The sequence below is a fragment of the Protopterus annectens genome, chromosome 5.part0, assembly GCF_019279795.1.
Source record: "Protopterus annectens isolate FY-2018-M chromosome 5.part0, PAN1.0, whole genome shotgun sequence".
Lineage (NCBI taxonomy): Eukaryota > Metazoa > Chordata > Ceratodontiformes > Protopteridae > Protopterus > Protopterus annectens.
Window position 1 is genome coordinate 569335993 of NC_056735.1, and position 20142 is coordinate 569356134.

Genomic DNA, 20142 nt, shown 5'->3' on the forward strand with positions numbered 1-20142 from the left:
GGCAGAATGGATTTTAGAGTGACCATCCAGAACTTTGTCTTGGCAACGGACAGGTTTAGGGTTGAAAGATCCAGGATGGGCCTTAAGTCTCCAGTTTTCTTTGGCACCAAAAAGAATCTGGAATAGATACTTGATCCGGACTGGTCTGGGGGGACAGGCTAGATGACTCACTTTTCGAGCAGTTTGGAAATTTCCACTGCTGCCTCCTCTCGATACATGGGTGGGATGTCCGAGAGGGACTGGGGGTTAAAGGAAGGGAACTGAGTATCCTCTGGATCTAATTTGCAACACCCAATGATCATCTGTGATAGACTCCCAGGCTGTTGGGTGCATAGACACATGTCCCCCGACTGCCTCCAGAGACTCGCAGTCGGGCAACTCTTCAGGGCTGCTGCAAGGGTCTGTCCGGGAAAGAATCCCGAGACCCTTGGTTCCTCGGACCCCTCTGCCACGAGGATGGCACATCTATTGTATCTCTCTCTGTCTCTGGGGGAAGGCAGAGTCCTGAGCATCATGGGAAAGGCCCTGAGACTTTCAGAACCACATCTTCCTTACCCCACATTGATTCCAGGAAAAGGATTGTTGCAGGGTTGAGAAGCGAATCCCGATGGCAGACAAGGTCTTCCCATCTTCCTCACTCTGGACTAGGGTGTCTCAAATGATCGTACCTAAGAGAGTGGAACCATCATAGGGGGCATTCGTAAACGACACATTGAAGGGCTCTGAGAATGCACAAAGCCGGAGCCAAGCATGACGGCTGATGGCAATGCCTGTTCTGGCCACCCAGGAGGCACCTTCAACAGTGTGAGACAGGAGCCTCATGGAAGTGTTGGATATCGAAGTTAGGGTGGCCATATGGGAGGAGAATACCTTCTTCTCTTCTGCCAACATGGACCCAGGGGCAAACTTATCAACCTCTTTAACCAGGTCCTGCTGCAGTCTGACATGTGCCAAGTAATTCAACGCACACACTCCACTTCCCAAAACGGTCCATGCCCCACGACTCTCAGTCTGGCGGATGGACCATAGAACTCTCCTGAACAAGCTTTCTCTTGGTGGCCACTGCAAACTCCATGGCATTTATAGGGTATCCCATAGACCAGTGTTGCCCGTTTGATGGGACAGTAAGAATTTTGTCAGGGAGCTTGGGTACAGGCTCCACCATGTTAGGTTCCTACCATGACCTGGATAGAATTAAGTACATGAGAGGATCAGGAGGAGGGGACACACAGGAAGAAGAGGGTCCTGTGCCAAACACCTCCAGGAACACAGACTCATCCGGGTTGGGTTTTGGGACAGACCACCCCCCCCCCCCCAGGCTAACGCAGGATTTCCATGATGTCTCCAAAGGAGACATCATTTGGGGGTGAAGGGGGGACCTCCAAGTCAGTGTTCTGTGAGGAACTCTGGTGGGGAGTCCAAGTGCCTTCTTTTGCACTTATGTTTCTGAGGGAGCTCCTCAGGGGTGTTTTCCGGGTTGGACTCAGAAACCTCAGGCAGCTCCCGGGGGGGGGGGGGGGTGGACTCCTTAGGATGGAGTGGCAACAGGCTGTCCCTGAGGGAGCAGGATGATGGACTCTGGACCAGAAAGAAAGGGAGCCAGGATGGACTCTGAGGAAGATAACGTCAATGGTCTCGAGGGAGCCGAGAGAACTCTCTCCACCACATCAAAATCAAAAGCAGAGGGTGAACGAACCCCTGAAGCTGGGGGGAGTAGCACTGGATCAGTCATCTTCTGCATCAACAGGGGAACCAGATCAGAGTCTCCAGATGACGAGACTCTGAGTGGAAGGGCAGATTCCGAAAACCTTGAAGCCAACGCCATCCCCTCTGATCTGGTGCTGAGACTATGGCTCTGAGAGTCGGACGGCTCCAAACTGGTCAGAGCCAAGCCACTCAGGGCAATAGTCGGCATCAAGGTACCTGGAACCACCAGCACAGACCCCTCAACGCTAGGAAACCTTGGACCCGAAGACTCCAAAGCCAGGGGTCGGATCGGAGAAGGAGCAATGGGAAGAAAGATAGACTGCATGCTCCCAGCCCTGGAGGGAGAGGGAGCAGGAAAGACTCCCATCTGGATCTGGGTCCAGATGAATCTCTGCATCATTCTGTCCACCTCAACTTCAGAAAGACTACGGGTGGACCGGATGGAGGAAGCCACCGAAACAGGCCTTGAGTGGTGTTGGGAAGAGGCTGAGAAGGGGTATTGGGCCCAAGAGACCTCCGGTGAGAAGAGAGGCACCTGGAGGTGAGGGGAACCCAGGATGGGATCCGGCCGAAGAGGCGCAGTCGGGGGACCGCTTTCTAGGCCTATCCCACTCCTTATGGTGGTGCGTACATCCATCCCTGGCCTTCTTGGCAGCTGAGTCCCAGGGGTCAGGGCAGAAGAAGATGAAGCGGAGGCCTCAGAAGGAGGAGGTAAAGAATTAAGAGAGATAAAAGGAAGATTAGAGAGAGAGATGAAAGAAGCCAAAAAACGTTTCACTCACCACTACGGAAACTTGGAGCTGATGGATCATGCTGCTATCTAGACGCGTGGCAAACAAGATCTGATGAGAAGAGGGAGACAGGGGTATTATGGGTCAGGGAGGAGCCTGGAGCTTTGTTGGAAAATGCGTCTGAGTTGGATCCATACTGGATCTGTATTCCCACAAGTTGAAGATCAAATGAAAACTTCAGATCTACTGTTTAAGAGGCAAGAAGAGGGTGTGTAAGCAGCCCATGTTTCCCTGAATTCCAAAGCTGTCAGTTTTAAATATTATGTATTTCATTATGTGTCAATACCTTATTCTTTCATTGAAAACATTATATTTGCATCAACATTAAAAAAAACAAAAAAAAATATAAAGCTGAACATAGGAACAATACTAAACAAGTTATCACAGGGACCATAAAAGGTCTATTCATGTACATTTTTAAGTGGAAAAAACTTTAAACCCTGTGTAACTCTTTACGAGTATTTAATAGTGTCCACCTCCCAAATTACACAGAACGGTACATGATAGCTCTAGAGTAAATTTGTCTCTAACCATCCAGTCATCAAGACTAGTCTTAAAATTAGAGTAAGTGGTAGTTTGTCCATCCTGCCCTAGTAAATTTCATAGGCCTGGGATACAAAGTTAGGAAACTAAAACTATACAAGACTTGCTGGAGGGATAATGTAAACTTAGGTCCCTAGTAAGGATGTTTATAGAGCTCCTGTTCTTTGCTAAGAAACAGGACTTCAAACAATATTGAGCCTTTATGGTTTGAAAAGTGAGACAGAGGTAAACTCGGAACAGTCAGTAGGCTACTGAGTATATGGACAGTCATAACAGTCTATCAGGACAGAAGGATTTAAGGCTCTTAATTTCTTTCTGGGTCAAAATCAACGAGGCCTTTCCACTTGAGGGATATATTTGGATTTGTATACACCAATAAAATGATGAGTCGGACAAGGGAAGAATATTGGATCATTTCCTTGGAAATGAACTAGCCCAGAGAAAGGAATTTCTTGTCTGTGGTGGAAACATAGATCGAATGAGACAGTTCTCTACATAACTACCCAGGGCTACTTATGACTGTATCTGTTTGAAGAGGAGTACCACTTATAACTTATGAGGTGGGAACAAGTTCCAATTTCTATTATGTTGCACTTTCATTTTTTTGCATTTAGTTTGAAAACATTTTCAGTACATCCAATATTTGTATATTTCAGTATTTTTAAAGCAATTTAGTTATTAGTGGATAGATAAGAGTCCCATCAGTAAACTTTGTCAAACACACTTCAGGGATATTGGCTTTAATGTTAGTAAAATAATTACCAAACAGATGATGTCTGCAGTACCCAGCAAATTCAACCTTTATGTTTAAAGTGGGTACTACCAACTTTTTCTACTTTGGATGTGTTGGATAGCCAGTTTGTAATCCAGTGGACAATGCAGGCATTTACATTAAGTTTGTCTATCCTTTCAATAATATCAGCACTGGAGATACTGTCAAAAGCCTTGACCAGGTCTTGATAAACAGAGTGGTCAAAGTGATCACTGTTCACAGCCTTTGTAACCTGTCCAAATAATTTTACTAGGTCCAAGAAACAGGACATTTCCTTCACAAAACCAAACTGTTTGGGGTCTAGATTAGTTAAAGGACCATACGTGGTTGTGTCTGTTTCCTCATTTTCCTCATCTTTTTCTGCCATATATTTTGAAACTTGCATGACAAAAAAACTATACTGCTGTTAGGAAGTGTAATTTTGACTTTTTCTCTCATACTCCTACATTTTAGGATCTTGAGGAAGTCTTCAAATGAAGCATTTTCAGGGGGTGACCATGGGGACCCTTCACCTTCATCGAAGTCCGTATCATTGGTGATAGACTCCTGTGGGGAGTTAAAGTGCTTCCTCTTACATGTCTTCTTCAAAGGGACCTCCTCGGTGGGATGCTCTGGGGAGGCATGGAAGAAATTGGGACACCAGCTGGGAAACCTGGAGGAGGGGGTCTAGGGCTGGCTGTCCCTGTGGTAAAGAGTGATGAGGCTCTGATCACAGACACATCAAAGTAGAAGGCTTCAGATCCGATGGGGATGGATCATCGAAGCAGAGAAAACCCTCCTTGCTGCCTTGAAGGCAGACTGCTTCAGAGAAAGAGAAGACCTCAGATCCGAAAAGACAAGCTTTTGGATCGCTGTCGTCTCCCACCCCAAAGCAATCTCCCCAAAGCCAGAGCAGAGCTATCCACTACTGAGGCTAAGAGATGGCTCCGACAATTGTGGAGTCTATTCCAACACCTTGGACCTGACAGGGAAGCTTCAGCTCCGAGAGTTCTCCAGATAAGACTAAACCGGAGCAATCAAAGTAAGCTTCGGATCTGAAGAATATTGCTGTCTTCGGATCTGAGCCAGATGGAGCTGGACGGCTTGGATCCAGGGACTCTGATACAGTAGGAAGAGTCAGAGGAGGAACCTTTAGTAGGGTTGTAGTAGAAGAATGGTCCTCCTGACTTGATGTGGTAGGAGCCAGTAAGACACCTATCTAACTCTGAACAGAGAGGATCTTTCGCACCACTCTTTCCACATCTTCCTCTGTCAAACTTCTGGAAGAGCGAATGGAAACAATAGAGGGGATCAGGGTCTATGATACTCCAAAAACAGTGATGGCACCCTTGAGGCCACCAGAATCACAGAAGGTGAGCATCTTGCTTTGGGTAAGTGAATAACACTTGAACCAATAGGACTGGAAATGGTTGGATCCGAGGAAGTTGGGTCCACTAATTTTTTTTTTCTTTTTCAGATCAGAGGGTTAGGTCGGATCTATCTTATCTATTTTCTAGGATGGCTCCCAAACCATGGAGGATACAGAAGTAGTGTGAGTGGCAGAGAGAGACAGCCTTAGTAATCCAGGCTGCAACAGTTTGTTTGGAGACTATTTTGCTCAGTTTAAGGCTCATAAAAGACAAAAACAGCTGGTTGATCTTTGTGAAGGATTTAGTTTTGCCCACGTAAAATCTCAGTTGTCTGTGAATGTCTAGAGTATGTTTTTATAGAAGAGTAGGTGAAACTTGATTGAAGAAGTTCGCAGAGGTACTGTAATACAGTAGGAATCTGTGACAAGAGTGGATCCTGACTAGGTTTACAGTACCAAGAAGAAAACCTTTTCCACTTAGCAGTAACATATTTTCCAGTAGTGGGTCTCCTAGACTCTTGGAGGACTTGTAGAACATCTTCAGAGAAGAGGTGTTGGAGGAATTAAAATTCTATCATCCATAGGGTCAGGTTGAGAGATGGAAGTTTTGGGTGGAGTAGCAATCCTTTCTGCAGAGTTATCTATCTGAAGATGAATTCTCCAGTAATTTTCCTTTTCCAGATGAAATAGCAAGAGGAATAAATGTTGCCTTGGCCAAATAGAGCCAGTAAAAGAAGTGTGGGCACATCCTTTCATACCCTGAGAAGAATTTTTGGAAAGAGGCAAACTAGGAAAGGCATTGAGGAACATCCTTGTCCACCTGGAAGAAGACAGCTGTCCTCCAGGCTGTGGGACAAGGGTCCCCTGGTTAGAAATGAGGAAGATAATGGTTATTTGGTGAGGTAAAGAGGACTACCTGAGGAGTGCCACACTGAATGGTGATGTTATGGAACACCTCTCTGTTCAAAGTCCACTCATGGGAGTCCTCCAGGGACAGCCTTACGCAGTTTGCGAGCAGTGTCCTGAGAAGGGATGTATGTGGCTGTTAGTGTGATGTTCATTTGTGCTGCCAAGTTCCATGCATTCTGTGCTAACTTGCACAGGTGGTAAGACCCGGTGCCTCCATGTTTCTTTATATACCATATGATTGTGGTGTTGTCTGTACACACTAGGAGTGGTCTGGGTTTCCAAATGTGGATGAAAATCAAGAGTTTGCAAAAGAGCCCTCATTTCTTTCATACTGATATATTCTTTCAGGAACTGAGGTTGCTATTTCCTCTGCACTCAGTGTGATCTTTTCCATGTCCACCAAGCCTCATCGGAGGTGTCCTTGTGAAACTGTTGAAGAGGGGGATAGAAATATAATCCTGGGTTGAGGATGACCAGTCTCTTCCACCAAAGCAGCTCCTTCTTGAGAAAAGAGAAGAGGGGAACCAGTATGTTCAAGTGATCGTAGTTCTTGGACATAAATTTCAGGTACCACTAGATTTTCCTCATGTGAAGTCTGGCCAGGGGAAGCATAGGAATAGTGACTGCCATGAATCTCAAAAGCTCTCAGCATTTTCCTTGCTGAGTAATAGGTGTGTCCAGTCTGCAGCCCAGAAACACCAGGTCCTGTGCAGTAACAATGTGCAACTTCTTTTTTAGTTTAAAGTAAAAACACAGACCTATCAAAAGATGGACGGTGAGTTGAAGGTATTGAAGAATTTCTGGAGAGAGAACCTGGATCAGAAGGTTGTCCAGGTAGGGGGGAAAATTTGAATTCCCTGAGTGCAATAGAAAGCTACTACTGGAGCCAGGCACTTTGTGAACATTTTTGAGGCTGAGGAAAGACCAAAAGGCAGATCAGTACGCTGAAAGTGTGGGGGAGCCAGGGAAAAAAAACTAAAGAATTTCTAGCAAAATGAAAAAAGTGCAAGTAGGCATCCTTCAGATCCAATGAAACTAAGAAAGCCTGTGGGAGGTTGAAAAGTAGGAGTGTCTGAAGAGAGCATTTTGAAAAGGGTACCTTCGGAAAAGTGCTCACTGTAGATAGACAGGTCTAGGATAGGTCTCCACTGCCCTTCTTTTCTTGGTACAAGAAAGATCCTGGAATAAAACACCCCTTTTCTCTGAAGTCCTTTTGGACTTGCTCGATGGTAACCCTGATTCAAGAGGTCTTGAATAATGGGGGTAGAATGGATATTTGACTTTGAAGAGACTGTAGCATGCTTTTCAGAGAGGGAATGTCTTCCCAAGACATGGCATAGCTGTACCTGATGATGGAGAGGACCCACTTGTCCATGGTAATAGATTCCTACCTGGACAGGGAAAGTGCAGTCCTTGGGAAAGAGGGGCAATGGGGCTGAAAACAGGGGAGGAGTGCTACAGAGGTAGATACAGGTGTTTGCTCATGAAGGGTGGCCTCCCAGCTGGAGGTTCCCTATTTCTTCTTTTTCACAGCATCTGTTCCTAGAGGATTTCCTTTGTTTCTGATTGTCCTAAGATCCCTTCTAATTAAGGAGATATATTTAGATGGGCAGATCCAATAGTATTTACAAAATGAGGTGTAAGATCTGTATGCTGTCTATCATGATATTAACTTGGTCTTGGAGAGTTTTGAACAGGCTGGCTGCCTGAGGACCAAACAGTAAGCCATGGCCTAAGGGCAAGTTTAGAATTTTAGATTTGAAATCCTCAAGAAAAGGCTGATTGTGAAGCCATGCATATCTGCAAATAACAGCTCTAGTGGCAGCTGCCCTAGAAGACACATCCACAGCATTGTAATTACACTTAATGCTATGTCTGGCAATCTGAGTAGCCTGCGAAATTAAGCTCTATATGATGCTCAGACTGCAGTAGGAGGGTCCAATATAATTTTAAGGAATTTAGGACATGGATTACATGCTTTGTTATTTGAGTCTGGTAATTAATTGCCCTAAAGGCAAGGGTAGCAAAGTGTAAACCTTCTTTTCACACATATCCATAGTCCTCTGATCTTTGCCAGTAGGTAGGACATTTGCACTGTGCAGAAGCTTAGAAGGCTTATCTGAAGAGAGAAATACTGCAGAAGGGTCTGTCACTGGGTTCTTATATAGATATTTTAGGTCATCAGAGACCTTGTAATACCTGTCTGCTGTCTTAGGAGCTGGTGGTTGAGAAACAAGTGCTGAAGAGATGGACTGAAAGGCATCCTGGAAAGCCCCAAGGACAGGGGAACTGGAGAAGGGAAAGGGTTATCCATCTCCAAGAAGGTGTAATATCTCTTCTGAACATCACATATCTGTGTGGATTGTCATTTGAATTGTTTCATCATGTTCTGCATAGTCTCCTCAATGGAAGCTTCCTTCATAGGGGAATCTGGTGAAAGGGAATCCTCTTTGCCAGTAGAGATTTGCCTTGGGGAATGCAGCTGAGAAGATTAGTACAAAGAATGGTCAGAGTCATAGTCCTGTTCCTCCTGAGAAGTTAGGAAACCAAGGTAGGTTTGTGAGTAGCAGTATGTGGCTGCAGAGACCCAACAAAGGGATGTTTCAGAAACATAATAGCTTTGAACAACCCTTGTTGTTAAGTATATCCACTCCTTCTCCCTAGCTGCTGAGGGAGAGGCTACATGCTTAATCCTCTGTTCTTTTTACGAGTGACTTCCACCTGGATGGTTCAGAACATTGTCTGACTTCTATTAGGGAGCCTACGATCTCTTCCCAAATTAAAAATTGAGGGATGCCATGCAGACTTTCGAAAATGATGAGAAGAGGTACTACTCTGAAGTTAGGTTAGACGGTGGTTAATATAGCAGTACTCAGTGAAAAGAAAAAAAAAATAGATTTGCCAAAAATGGTAAATGATGGTGAGCTGGCTATTTGCTGCTACCCACGCTACTGCTAGTGGTGGTGTCACTGCAGATACGCTTGTCTAGGAATCAATTTCCTCTCACTCCTTGTTTCTCCAAAAGTGAAACTAAAGCACTAATCCCAAACTGGCTCCAGGGAAGCAGGTGACAGGCTCTTTGGTGATCTTTACCCTTGTCCTAAGTGTTGCAGGGTCTGTAGGCTTTTTCTAGCCTTCTCCTAGCAACTCAGTGCAAGACAGCTAAGCTACACAATGGTCCAAAACCAGACCAGTCAAGGAAATTCCATGCAGGCTGCCCACTCAGAAACTACCGGGAATCAATGTCCCCAAGCTCCTTTGCTCAGCAGGAGCAAAACAGTATAATTTGTCCCAAGATGGCTCCTAAGAAGCAATTTTCAGACTTTCCAGTGATGGGTAGATTCTAGGAAGACTAAAAGTAATGTCCCCGTGCTACTTCTCTGACCACGAGTATAAAAGAAGCACTAATCCCAAGCTAATTCCTGTGAAGTGGTTTGCAGGAAAACAGTGAGTAGGCTTGTCCATGCATGTGTTTTAAAAGTAAGACAGAAGAAAATGGGTTAATACTTTGGATGTGCAGCAGCGCGCATTAAACAGCAGGATGGTACAGAAGAGGGTTATTGAAGTTTGATCAGTTTAAGCACAGGACCTTCCCAGGTCAAACGCCTATTGCTCATCTGTATAAGCAGGAAAGAAAAGACTAGGCGCTTCCAAGGTCAAATGTACACGAAAAGGCAGGCCACTCAACAGACACCGAGTTTAACAACACAACAGAGAAAGGCTGAGTGGTCAGTGGCAGCTCCAAATGACTGAGGCTGTAACAATCACATCGAAATAAAAGAAAAATGCAGCCACAGGGACTCTATAATTTGTTATTAAACTGAATCGGAAGCTCTTTTGTCCTTCAGAAATTGAAAAAAACTTCATAGGAGATTAATAGACTAACAGCTTAAAAGGCCTTACAAGTCTGGCCATTATTACAGACAACTGTAAATCAAAATGATTTTATTTCAGTAAAAGCAAATTGCATAATAAGAACCAGGATAATAAAATTAATCCAAAAATGTCTTAAGTTAAGGTTTTATCAATAACTATACACATACCCTGAAGGGTAGATCTCGCAGGTGATGTGCATATTACAACAGTCAGTATAACAGATTACATTTTAATTTACTCAGCAAAGGTTCAGATGACTTCTTTTACATTATACTTATTTGTTTACACTTCAAACTTGCTTAGTTCTGCACTGCCTGTCTCACTGAAGAATGTTAAGAATTTCATCTTAGAAGTTAAATATGAATTATGTGCAGTAACCTTTGTGTAGTGAAAGACTGTACATGAGAATGAACAATTATGTTCTTACTATGCATTAATTTATTAAATGTAGTTGAAGATGTTTTAGCTTTATTTAATTACCTTAGTTTTAATACTATAAGATCTACTCTAAAATTTACCAGAAGCAATGAATGCTCAGTGGCTCAGAGCACACATTTAACTGTTCGACGCACGCAATTTATGCCATTTTCTAGAGCAATCTGTTCTTGCAATATTACACTACAGGGAGTAGTATATAAATTAACCACTAAAAATTGTGCACAATGGAGTCACAACCATGGCAAATTAATTTAAGGGATCCAGTGTTGTAAGTACACCAGTTGCACAGTTGCTGTTGAAATGTTGTTCTAAGTGTTTTTACTAGTAGGACGAACTTGTGGGGTGTACCATTAGTGGTTTCATTAACTAAATAAAACAGGAGTGACCTTCTTTATGCAAACAAAACTTCTACAGTCCCATCCACACTTGTTTTAACATGGTTAGGTAGCTCTAAAGTATGTAAATGTGACTGTCAACCTACAAAAAAGCTGCCAAGTTCTACAAGACTCCCTTTAACACTTAATGGAGGTGACAATTTTAAGAATCAGTCCTGCCTGCAGCTTTTATGAAGTGCTATAAATGAAAGTATCTTCACAAAGAGAGACAGCAGTGAAGCTCAAAACTCTAAGATGCTCTATACCACATTACTAACCTTTAAATTTCCTAGGCGTCTTGTTCTATCAATGACAAGCAACTTCTTTATGAGGTCTCTGTGGAAAAACAAAATATACTTTACATTTTCTATAACCTGGACAAGACTAAAATATTCGCAAAACATTCAAATGAACTACATTACTTATACATGTACAGAACATATACTATACCTTAAATAAATGCGGCATATCAAGATAATTAAAATACACTTGTAAAGAAAATTAAAATAAATTTAGCCCTTAGGAGCAATGTGTTTTAAGGTGCAAGTCAATGGGAAGTTACAAGTGTCTTTAGGATAGGTAAAACTGAAGGAGTTTAAAAGTAGAAAACTGAAATTCAGAGCTCTTGTACATTTTCAGAACTAAATATTATGCCAGAATACTACATTTAAGTACATGTAAAGCCATGGGAAAAATCTAATAAATGAAAAAAAAATTAAAGCTATAAAAATAAGAAGAAAATGGTGTAATCAGAAAGTAGAATATCAAGATTTTTTTGAAGACTGGTAATAGATAAATCACCAGTAAAAGGAAATTTGCCATATAAAAAGACTGGTAATAGGTAAATTGCCAGTAAAAGGAATATGCCATAGAAAAAGAAAAGTGATAGAATATGTTTATATTGCAAAGAGGCACTATGGAAACCTTGTTTTTGAAATGTAAGAGTTAAAAACTTATGGGGAAAACTACGTAAAGATTTTTTTTGAAGATATAAACGATGTGATAAAATTAACATGGATATGACTAAATATGGATATTATAAGAATAGAGGTAAATAATGCATGGGTTCTATGGAACGAAAAAATAAAATTATGTTTAATGGTAAATGGATTTTAGCAACATTACGTAAAATCAGATGGTGGTTATGGAAAAGGCAGTGGGGGTATAGTAGATATAAAAATTTAGTACGACTGCAAAGGAAATTATGAACATGTGTAAACAGATTTGTATATTTATATATTTGTATATATGTAAATATTTTTTAAATACAGAGTTATTTTTGCATACCCCTACTCTGATAGGCACCGAGGAATCTTTTATGTCCACCTGAGCTACATACTCGGGCAGATGTGACCTCAGTTTAACATCTCATCCAAAGGATGACACAATCAGGAGTGCAGCACCCTCATTAACCTGCACAGAAATGTAAGCAACCCATTCACCTGGTGTGGGAATACAACCCACAGCCATCTGCACCCAAAGTGTTGCCCCACTAACACTGCATTTGCTGAAATCAAGTAATGAATACAGAGCTGTAAATAAATGGTGGATAAAAGTATGACTGCGCAGGACACTAGTTAACACAGTTTCAATCAGAAGGCAATGTGCAAAGAATATCTAGCTATCATGCAGTATTCCAAATGGCAGAATTCAAAACAGCTCCCATTCACAGACTGTCTTTTCAATGTCTCACCCAGACTTTGAACATAAGTTACAACAAACAATAAGACAGAGGGTACCCAAGTTTACAGATACTCTCAGCTAAGATCCTCAAAAGGATAGAAAGAGTACTGAAGGAAGGAAGATAAGCTCCACAAAACTTTCATTCTTCCTCAACCTGTGGGTTTTGGATCTGACTCAGCCACTTTCCAAGCTTAAGATTTGATGCTCATCCTTCCTCCTCTCCATCCCATAAATGCCTCCTTCCCTCAGAATAACTCAGCTCAAGCTTGTTAAAAATTTATACAGCTAAATATCTATATAGATACAGATGAAAAAGGTCCAGAGGCTCAACCCAGGAACTACAGGAACAACAGTTCCTGAGAGAGATCAACTCCGTCCGGTCTACATGGAAAAGAGGCCAAGAGGAAGGAGGATGGGGAGGTGGAGGACAAATGCAAATGGACAACACAGATGGAATGCTATAGTAAGAACATAACTTCTTTATCTGATGTTGTCATTTTCACTCATTTCTTGACCTGTGGGACAGAGTCCCCAGCTATACAGTACCTTATGGAAGGATAATCCGAAGCACCATAGAGCCAAAGGCAGCTCTATTACTGGAATAATGTCTAGTTTGTAATGAGAAATAAAGGTATGAGACCTTAAACAAGAGGCAGTTGCACAGATATCATCAATCGACATTCGCGAGGAAAAGGCTTGGGAAGTCGCCACAGATCTCATTGAATGAGCTTTGACATGCCCCGACAAGGGCGTACCTTTTGATGAATAAACAAAGGAGATGCAATCTTGTAACCATCTGGCCAGAGTAGGTTTAGAAAAGTACAGTTGTGTACACTTACCATAAATGTAGATGTTCGAGTGTATTCACTGTTGCAGTCATTACATTTGGGTTATCCTGCTGGCAGGTTGCCCTCAGTCGGCCTGAATTCCAAAGTCTTGGATCTTGCGTCGGTTGCTGTCGCCTCTTCTCTGACGTCAGGTCGTCAGGGGTATAAAAGATACAGCGGACACCATTTTATTCAGTTTTTCTTGCCCCAGATATCAGGTGCCCCCAAAAGGGTAGGCTAAAATTATGTAAATAAAACATACATGCACCAAAATAAGCTTTACCTTCATCGATAAGCAAATACACCACCTTGGTTGTATAGATTAGAGAAGTAAAGATAAGTTCCAGCAAAAATAAGGGGGGTGGTGGGTGGGTAACCTGGACTGCAACAGTGAATACACTCGAACATCTACATTTATGGTAAGTGTACACAACTGTACTATGTTCTTCGTGTTTCACTGTTGCAGTCATTACATTTGGGTTGAGTCCCAAAGCTATGGTTGGGGGGCTGGAGCTAAACAGCATTAGGAGAGGCTATGAGGACCTGCAGAACTACAGTGGCAAAGCCTGCCCTAGATTTAGAGTAAAGAGGCAGATTGTAATGTTTTGTAAAGGTATGCACTGAACACCAAGTGGCAGCCTCAAAAATGTCTTTGGTTGGCACTCCCCTGAGAAAGGTTGCAGAAGTGGCTGCAGCTCTGGTTGAATGTGGCCTAATGCCCTTGGGCACTGGTTTGCCATGCTGAGAGTAGCAGAAACGAATGCAGTGACCTATCAACTTTGAAATAGTCTGCTTGGAGATGGCCTTTCCTTGTGATGCTGTGGCATATGCCTCTAATAATTGTTCTGTCTTTCTGAAAACTTTAGTTTTGTCCAAGTAGAATCTAAGTTGTCTGTGTACGTCCAAAGAATGCAGAATTTTCTCCCCTTGTTCTGTGGATTTGGATAAAAAGTTGGCAAATTAATTGTTTGGTTAAGGGCTACATTGGATACCACCTTAGGCATAAATGTAGGGTTTGTTCTCAGAGAGACCCTGTCTGGATAAAAAATGATAAAGGGTTCCATGGCCATGAGAGTCTTGTAGCTCTGAAACTCGTCTTTCAGAAGTTATTGCTAGGAGCAGAGCTGTTTTCCAAGATAAGAACTTTATATCCGCAGTAGCAGCTGGCTCAAAAGGAGGTAAGGTGAGTTTTTCCAAGACATAAATGAGGTCCCATGCAGGTATTGGCGTTCTCCTTGGAGGCCTTAAGTTTTTGGCTCCTCTGAGGTACTGCCTTAATAAAGGATGAGAAAAGAGTGGTGGCTCTGTATTGTAATGAGCCGAAATGGCAGATGCATGGATTTTAACTGACGAAAAAGATAGGCCTTTGTCCAGCATCTCAGTTAAGTATTGCAAAATCTGAGGAATATTTGGGACAGCTGTATCAGTTCCTTGAGATTGGTTCCAAGCGCAAAATCTCTTCCATTTCCCAGCATAGGATTTTCTAGTACTAGGCCTTCTGGCTTCTAAAATGACATCCATCACAGCTTTACTGAGAGGTGTGGTTTGTATGGCTACATTATCCGCCATGCTGCCAGGTTTAGGGTCCTGAGTTGGCTGTGCAGAATTTGATTGTTTTGCTGGGACAGTAGATGAGGTGTTTGAGGTAAGGTCCAGGCTGGGCACTGGGACAAGTTCCTTAAGATCGGATACCAGTACTGGGGTGGCCAGTCTGGGGCAATCAGAATCATTTTTGGTTTCTCCTGCCTGACCTTTAGGAGTACCTTGGGGAGGAGAGGCAGTGGAGGAAAGGCATATACTGATAGGTTTGTCCAGTTGAAAGATAAGGCGTCCACTTTCCAAGCTCGTCTGTGATAAGTCCTTGTGTGCAGAATCTTTAGTTGATTGTTTTGAGGGGAGGCAAATAGATCTATGTCCGGGTGTCCCCATTTCTTTGTTATCATGCTGAAGACTTGTGGATCCAGGTGCCATTTGTGGGGATCCACGAGGTTTATGCCTAGTTCGTCTGCCAGAGTATTTTCCTTTCCTGGCAGGAATTGTGCTTGCAGATGGACTTGGTAAGTCAATGCTGTGCCCCATAAAGCCATGGCTAGTCTGCACCAGGGTTAAGAATGAGTGCCCCCCTGCTTGTTTATGTACCACATGACCGTGGTGTTGTCTGTCCTTATCAGTAGTTGTCCCGGATGAAGTAGGTCCTTGAAGGCTGTCAGGGCATTTTGAACAGCTAGCATCTCTTTTTGATTGATATGTAGATGCTTTTGGTTTGTAGACCAGGTGCCCTGAATGCCTCTTCCTGCATGTGTGCCTCCAGGCATAATCTGATGCATCCATCGTTAGGCTCTGCCTGGCTGGGGGTAGTGAGAATGGCTGTCCCTTGTTTTAGTGACAAGCCTTTGCCCATCATCGAAACTCCTGTTGCAGGCAGGGAATTACAGACTGTGGCAATGTTGTGTCCAGACGCTTTTTAGGTACCACTGAATTTTCCTCATATGCAGTCTTGGATATGGAATTAGTAAGATGCAGGATGTCATGAAGCCCAAAGCCTGCAGAATTTTTCTTGCAGATAACTGGGCCTTTGTTGCCATTTCCTTGAAATAGGTAGCCAGTTGCCTTTCTTTATCTGGAGTGAGATAATCCATCTGGGCAGTTGTATTTAAGCTTGCACTCAGGAATATTATCTCTTGAGAGGGTACTAGTTTTAATTTCTTTTTGTTGACTGTGTACCCTAGGCATGTTAAAAGTCTTATCACAAACGTCAGATGCTGTAGTAGAATGTCCTTGTTCTCTGCTTGTATGAGGCAGTCGTCCAAGTAAGGATATATTTGTATTCCTCTTTGTCTGCAAAATGCAATTACTGGTGCCAGGTACTTTGTGAAGACCCTGGGCGCAGTAGATAAGCCAAAGGGCAGTGCAGAGAATTGGTAATGCTTTGAGCCAGCCTTGAATCCGAGGTATTTTCTGCATGATTGTCTGATTGGGACATGCAGGTATGCCTCTTTTAGGTCTAAAGTCATGAGCCAAGCCTTGCTGCCCAGCATGGGCAGAAGCTGCTATAAAGTCAACATCTTGAATTTTGGTATATCCAGGAAAATGTTTAGAATAGACAGGTCCAATACTGGTCTCCATGCTTTGTCCTTTCTGGGTACCAAGAACAGTCTTGAGTAAAATCCTTGTCACTGCCCTTGCTGTGGCACTTGTTGAATAGCCCTCATGTCCACGAGAACAGCAACTTGTTTTTGAGCCTCTGCCCATTGATTTTTTGGCAGGTCTGGCCAACTGTTTGCCCTTGGCAAGGTATGGAAATGAAACTTGTAGCCTTGTGAGACTATGTCTAGAACCCATTTGTCCTGGGTTACAATGTGCCAATTTTGAGAAAAAAGCGCTAGTTTTCCTCCTAAGGGTGCTGCCAGAAGATAAGTGCTTGGTGCAGGCAGGGGGAAGTCATTGAGACCGTTTCCTGTATGACTGTGATTTGTCTTCACCACCTTTGGAGGTAGAAGCACTCCACTGCTTAGACCTGTAGGATCCTTGCGGTTGTGATCTGCCTCTAGGGCATCTGGATCTGCCCCTTTGAGGTCTGTCTGAGACTGGAAAGGACCAATTCTTTGTAGGCCAGTGTCTGCTAAATCTAGGTGGCTGCACATGTAAGAAATCCTTGACTGTTTGCATAGATTTAGCTTTGTCCTCCATTTTCTTTAACACCTCTTCTGCCTTAATACCAAACAAGGTATCATGTTGTAAAGGGGCATCTAATAATTTTGATTTAACATGTTCAGGCAGATTTTGTTCCTTTAACCAAGCATGCCTACTAATGACAGAACCCGTAACAGTGGCCCTTGCAGGAGGCCTCCAGAGAATCAAACCCACATTGCAAAGTATGCTTTCCAACTTGTTCAGCTGCATGCAATAAATCCTGCATTTCTTTGTTTTCTACACATTCAGAATTTGCCATCATTTTCTGTTTAAGCAGTGTCACGATATATTGCTATTTGAGCATATGAAAAGTACAGTTTTGTACCTACCATAAATGTAGATGTTCGAAGATCCACATTGCTGCAGTCCTTACATATGGGTAGTCCGCTGTCCTCGGTCGGCCCGAATACCAAAGTATTAGGCTGACGTCGGTCAAGGCGCTTAAAACTGACATCAGAACGTCAGGGTACAAAAGTGCATGACCGATGTCATTTCCTCAGTCTTTTCTTGCCCCAGATGTCAGAAGGCCCTAACAAGAAAGGCCACCGCCAAAAATAACCAGCAAAAACTAACCAACCACCCGTGCACTAACCACATTTACAAAATGTACAACACAAAGCACAACACCACCCTCAACAACAGAGGGGAAGGAGGGAGGGTAAATTGGACTGCAGCAATGTGGATCTTCGAACATCTACATTTATGGTAGGTACAAAACTGTACTATGTTCTTCATCTCACATTGCTGCAGTCCTTACATATGGGTAGAATCCCAAAGCAGAGGTAAGGGAGGATGGCAAAACTATAAAGCATTAGGAGCTGCCAAAATGCCCTGTAAAATTGCAGTGGCAAATCCAGCCCTAGATTTAGAGTAAAGTGGAAGGTGGTAATGCTTAGAGAAAGTATGCACTGAACTCCAAGTAGCTGCTTCCAAAATATCTTTAGTAGCCACCCCTTAAAAAGCTGTAGAAGTGGCAGTAGCCCTAGTGGAATGAGGCCTAATCCCAGCTGGAATCTCCTTACCATGATGGGAATAACAGAACGCAATACAAAAACCAATCCACTTAGAAATAGTTTGTTTTGACACAGGTTTGCCCTGAGAACCCAAAGCAAAAGAAACAAACAACTGCTGAGACTGCCTGAACCCTTTAGTTCTGCTCAAATAATATCGCAACTGTCTGTGTATATCCAAAGTGTGCAAAATCCTTTCCCCTTTATTTTGGGGGTTTGCATAAAAAGTAGGCAAATGAATAGTTTGGTTTAAAGCCACACTAGAAACCACTTTAGGCATAAAGAAGGGTTAGTACAAAGACACCCTATCCTTGTGGAAAATTAAGAAAGGCTCAACTGCCATAAGGGCCTGTAATTCAGAAACCCTTCTACAGAGGTAATGGCCAACAAAAAGCAGTCTTCCATGATAAATATTTCAACTCTGCCGATGCTGCAGGCTCAAAAGGTTGTAGAGTGAGTTTCTCCAACACAAAATTGAGATCCCAAGCAGGAGTAGGAGCTCTACGTGGGGGTCTTATATTCTTTGCCCCTCTAAGGAATTGCTTAAACAAAGGCTGAGAAAATAATGGTGGGTCACAGTCATAGTGAGCAGAAATTGCTGCAGCATGAACCTTTATAGAGAAGGACAAACCTTTGTCCAATAACTCAGTAAGGTATTGAAGCAACACTTAAATTAGGTTTAGAAACATCAAAGTCCTTTGCTGTACTCCAAAATAAAAATCTCCTCCATTTATCTGCGTAAACTTTCCTTGTACTAGGCCTTCTGGCCTCCAAAATAACATTCAAAACTTGTTGTGGAAGCTGAGACCCTCCAGGGTTTAAAACAGAATATGCCAGGCTGTCAGATGTAGAGAATGAAGTTTGACATTGAGTAAATGACTGTTCTCCTGAGACAGCAGGTGAGGAATCAAGGCAAAGGCCATGGAGGCTCCTGTACCAGACTTCTCAGTAATGGGTACCAGTGCTGTCGAGGCCAATCTGGAGCTATTAAAATCATGTTTGGCTTGTCCTGTCTGACCTTCAGCAGTACCTTTGGGAGGAGAGGCAGAGGTGGAAAGGCATACACGTGAAGATTGCTCCAATTGAATGAGAGAGCATCCACTTTCCAAGCTGTGGGATGAAACCTTTTTGTGCAAAACTTTGGCAGCTGGTAATTTAGTGGAGAAGCGAACAGATCTATGTCTGGAGTTCCCCATAACACTGTCAATCTCTGAAATGCATGAGAATCCAATTTCCACTCGTGGGGATCCATAATTTGTCTGCTCAACACATCTGCTAAGGAGTTCTGTGCTCCTGGCAGAAACCTTGCCTGAAGATTTAGCTGTAAACTGAGAGCAGTCTCCCACAAAATCATTGCTTGTCTGCATAGAGGATAAGAATGTGTTCCCCCTTGCTTGTTGATGTACCACATGACAGTTGTGTTGTCTGTTTGAATCAACACCTGCCCCGGAAGAAGTAAATCCTTGAAAGCTATCAATGCAAATTGGACTGCTAACATCTCCTTCAAGTTGATATGTAGATGTTGAAGTCTGGCAGGCCACGTGTCTTGTACCCATTTTCCATTTAGATGAGCTCCCCAAGCTTTGTCTGAGGCATCTGTCGTTAAAATCTGACTCGCCTCTGGCCGGGTCACAGAGAGTCCCTTGTTTAGGTGACATTCCTGAGCCCACCACAAAAATTCCTTTTGAATGCAAGGTATTATCTGAATGACAGTGTCCAAATCTTGGCAGTGCTGTGTCAATACATTCTTGAGATACCACTGTAGCTTCCTCATATGCAGTCTGGCATTGGGAAGTACCAGAATACAAGATGCCATGAACCCCAAGGCTTGAAGGACTGTCCTTGCAGTCAGCCTGGACTGATGAGACAACTGGTGGAAGTAAAGAGAAAGATTCTTTTGTTTGTCCGGGGTCAAAAAGGCCATCTGGGATGCTGTATTCAGTCTCACACCCAGAAAGCACATGTCCTGAGAGGGTACTAGACTGGACTTTATTTCGTTCACAGAATATCCCAGGCATCTTAACACTGCCATCACATACTGTAAATGATGAAGAAGTTCGTCCTTTTCTTGGGCCAGAATCAGGCAATCGTCCAAATAAGGATAGATTTGTATTCCTCTTAGCCTGAAGAAAGCTACCACTGGAGCCAGAACCTTCGTGAACACTCTGGGC

General features: G+C 43.1%; 1 protein-coding gene across 2 annotated transcripts in view; it reads right to left on the reverse strand.

The window, feature by feature from the left end:
- PRKX (protein kinase X-linked) overlaps positions 1–20142 on the reverse strand; it is a 1617443-nt gene that overhangs the window by 418545 nt on the left and 1178756 nt on the right. For both annotated transcript variants that reach the window (XM_044072450.1, XM_044072451.1), the window contains one exon: positions 11037–11094. In XM_044072450.1, the coding sequence (XP_043928385.1) occupies positions 11037–11094 (58 nt within the window). The remainder of the gene's footprint in view (positions 1–11036; positions 11095–20142) is intronic.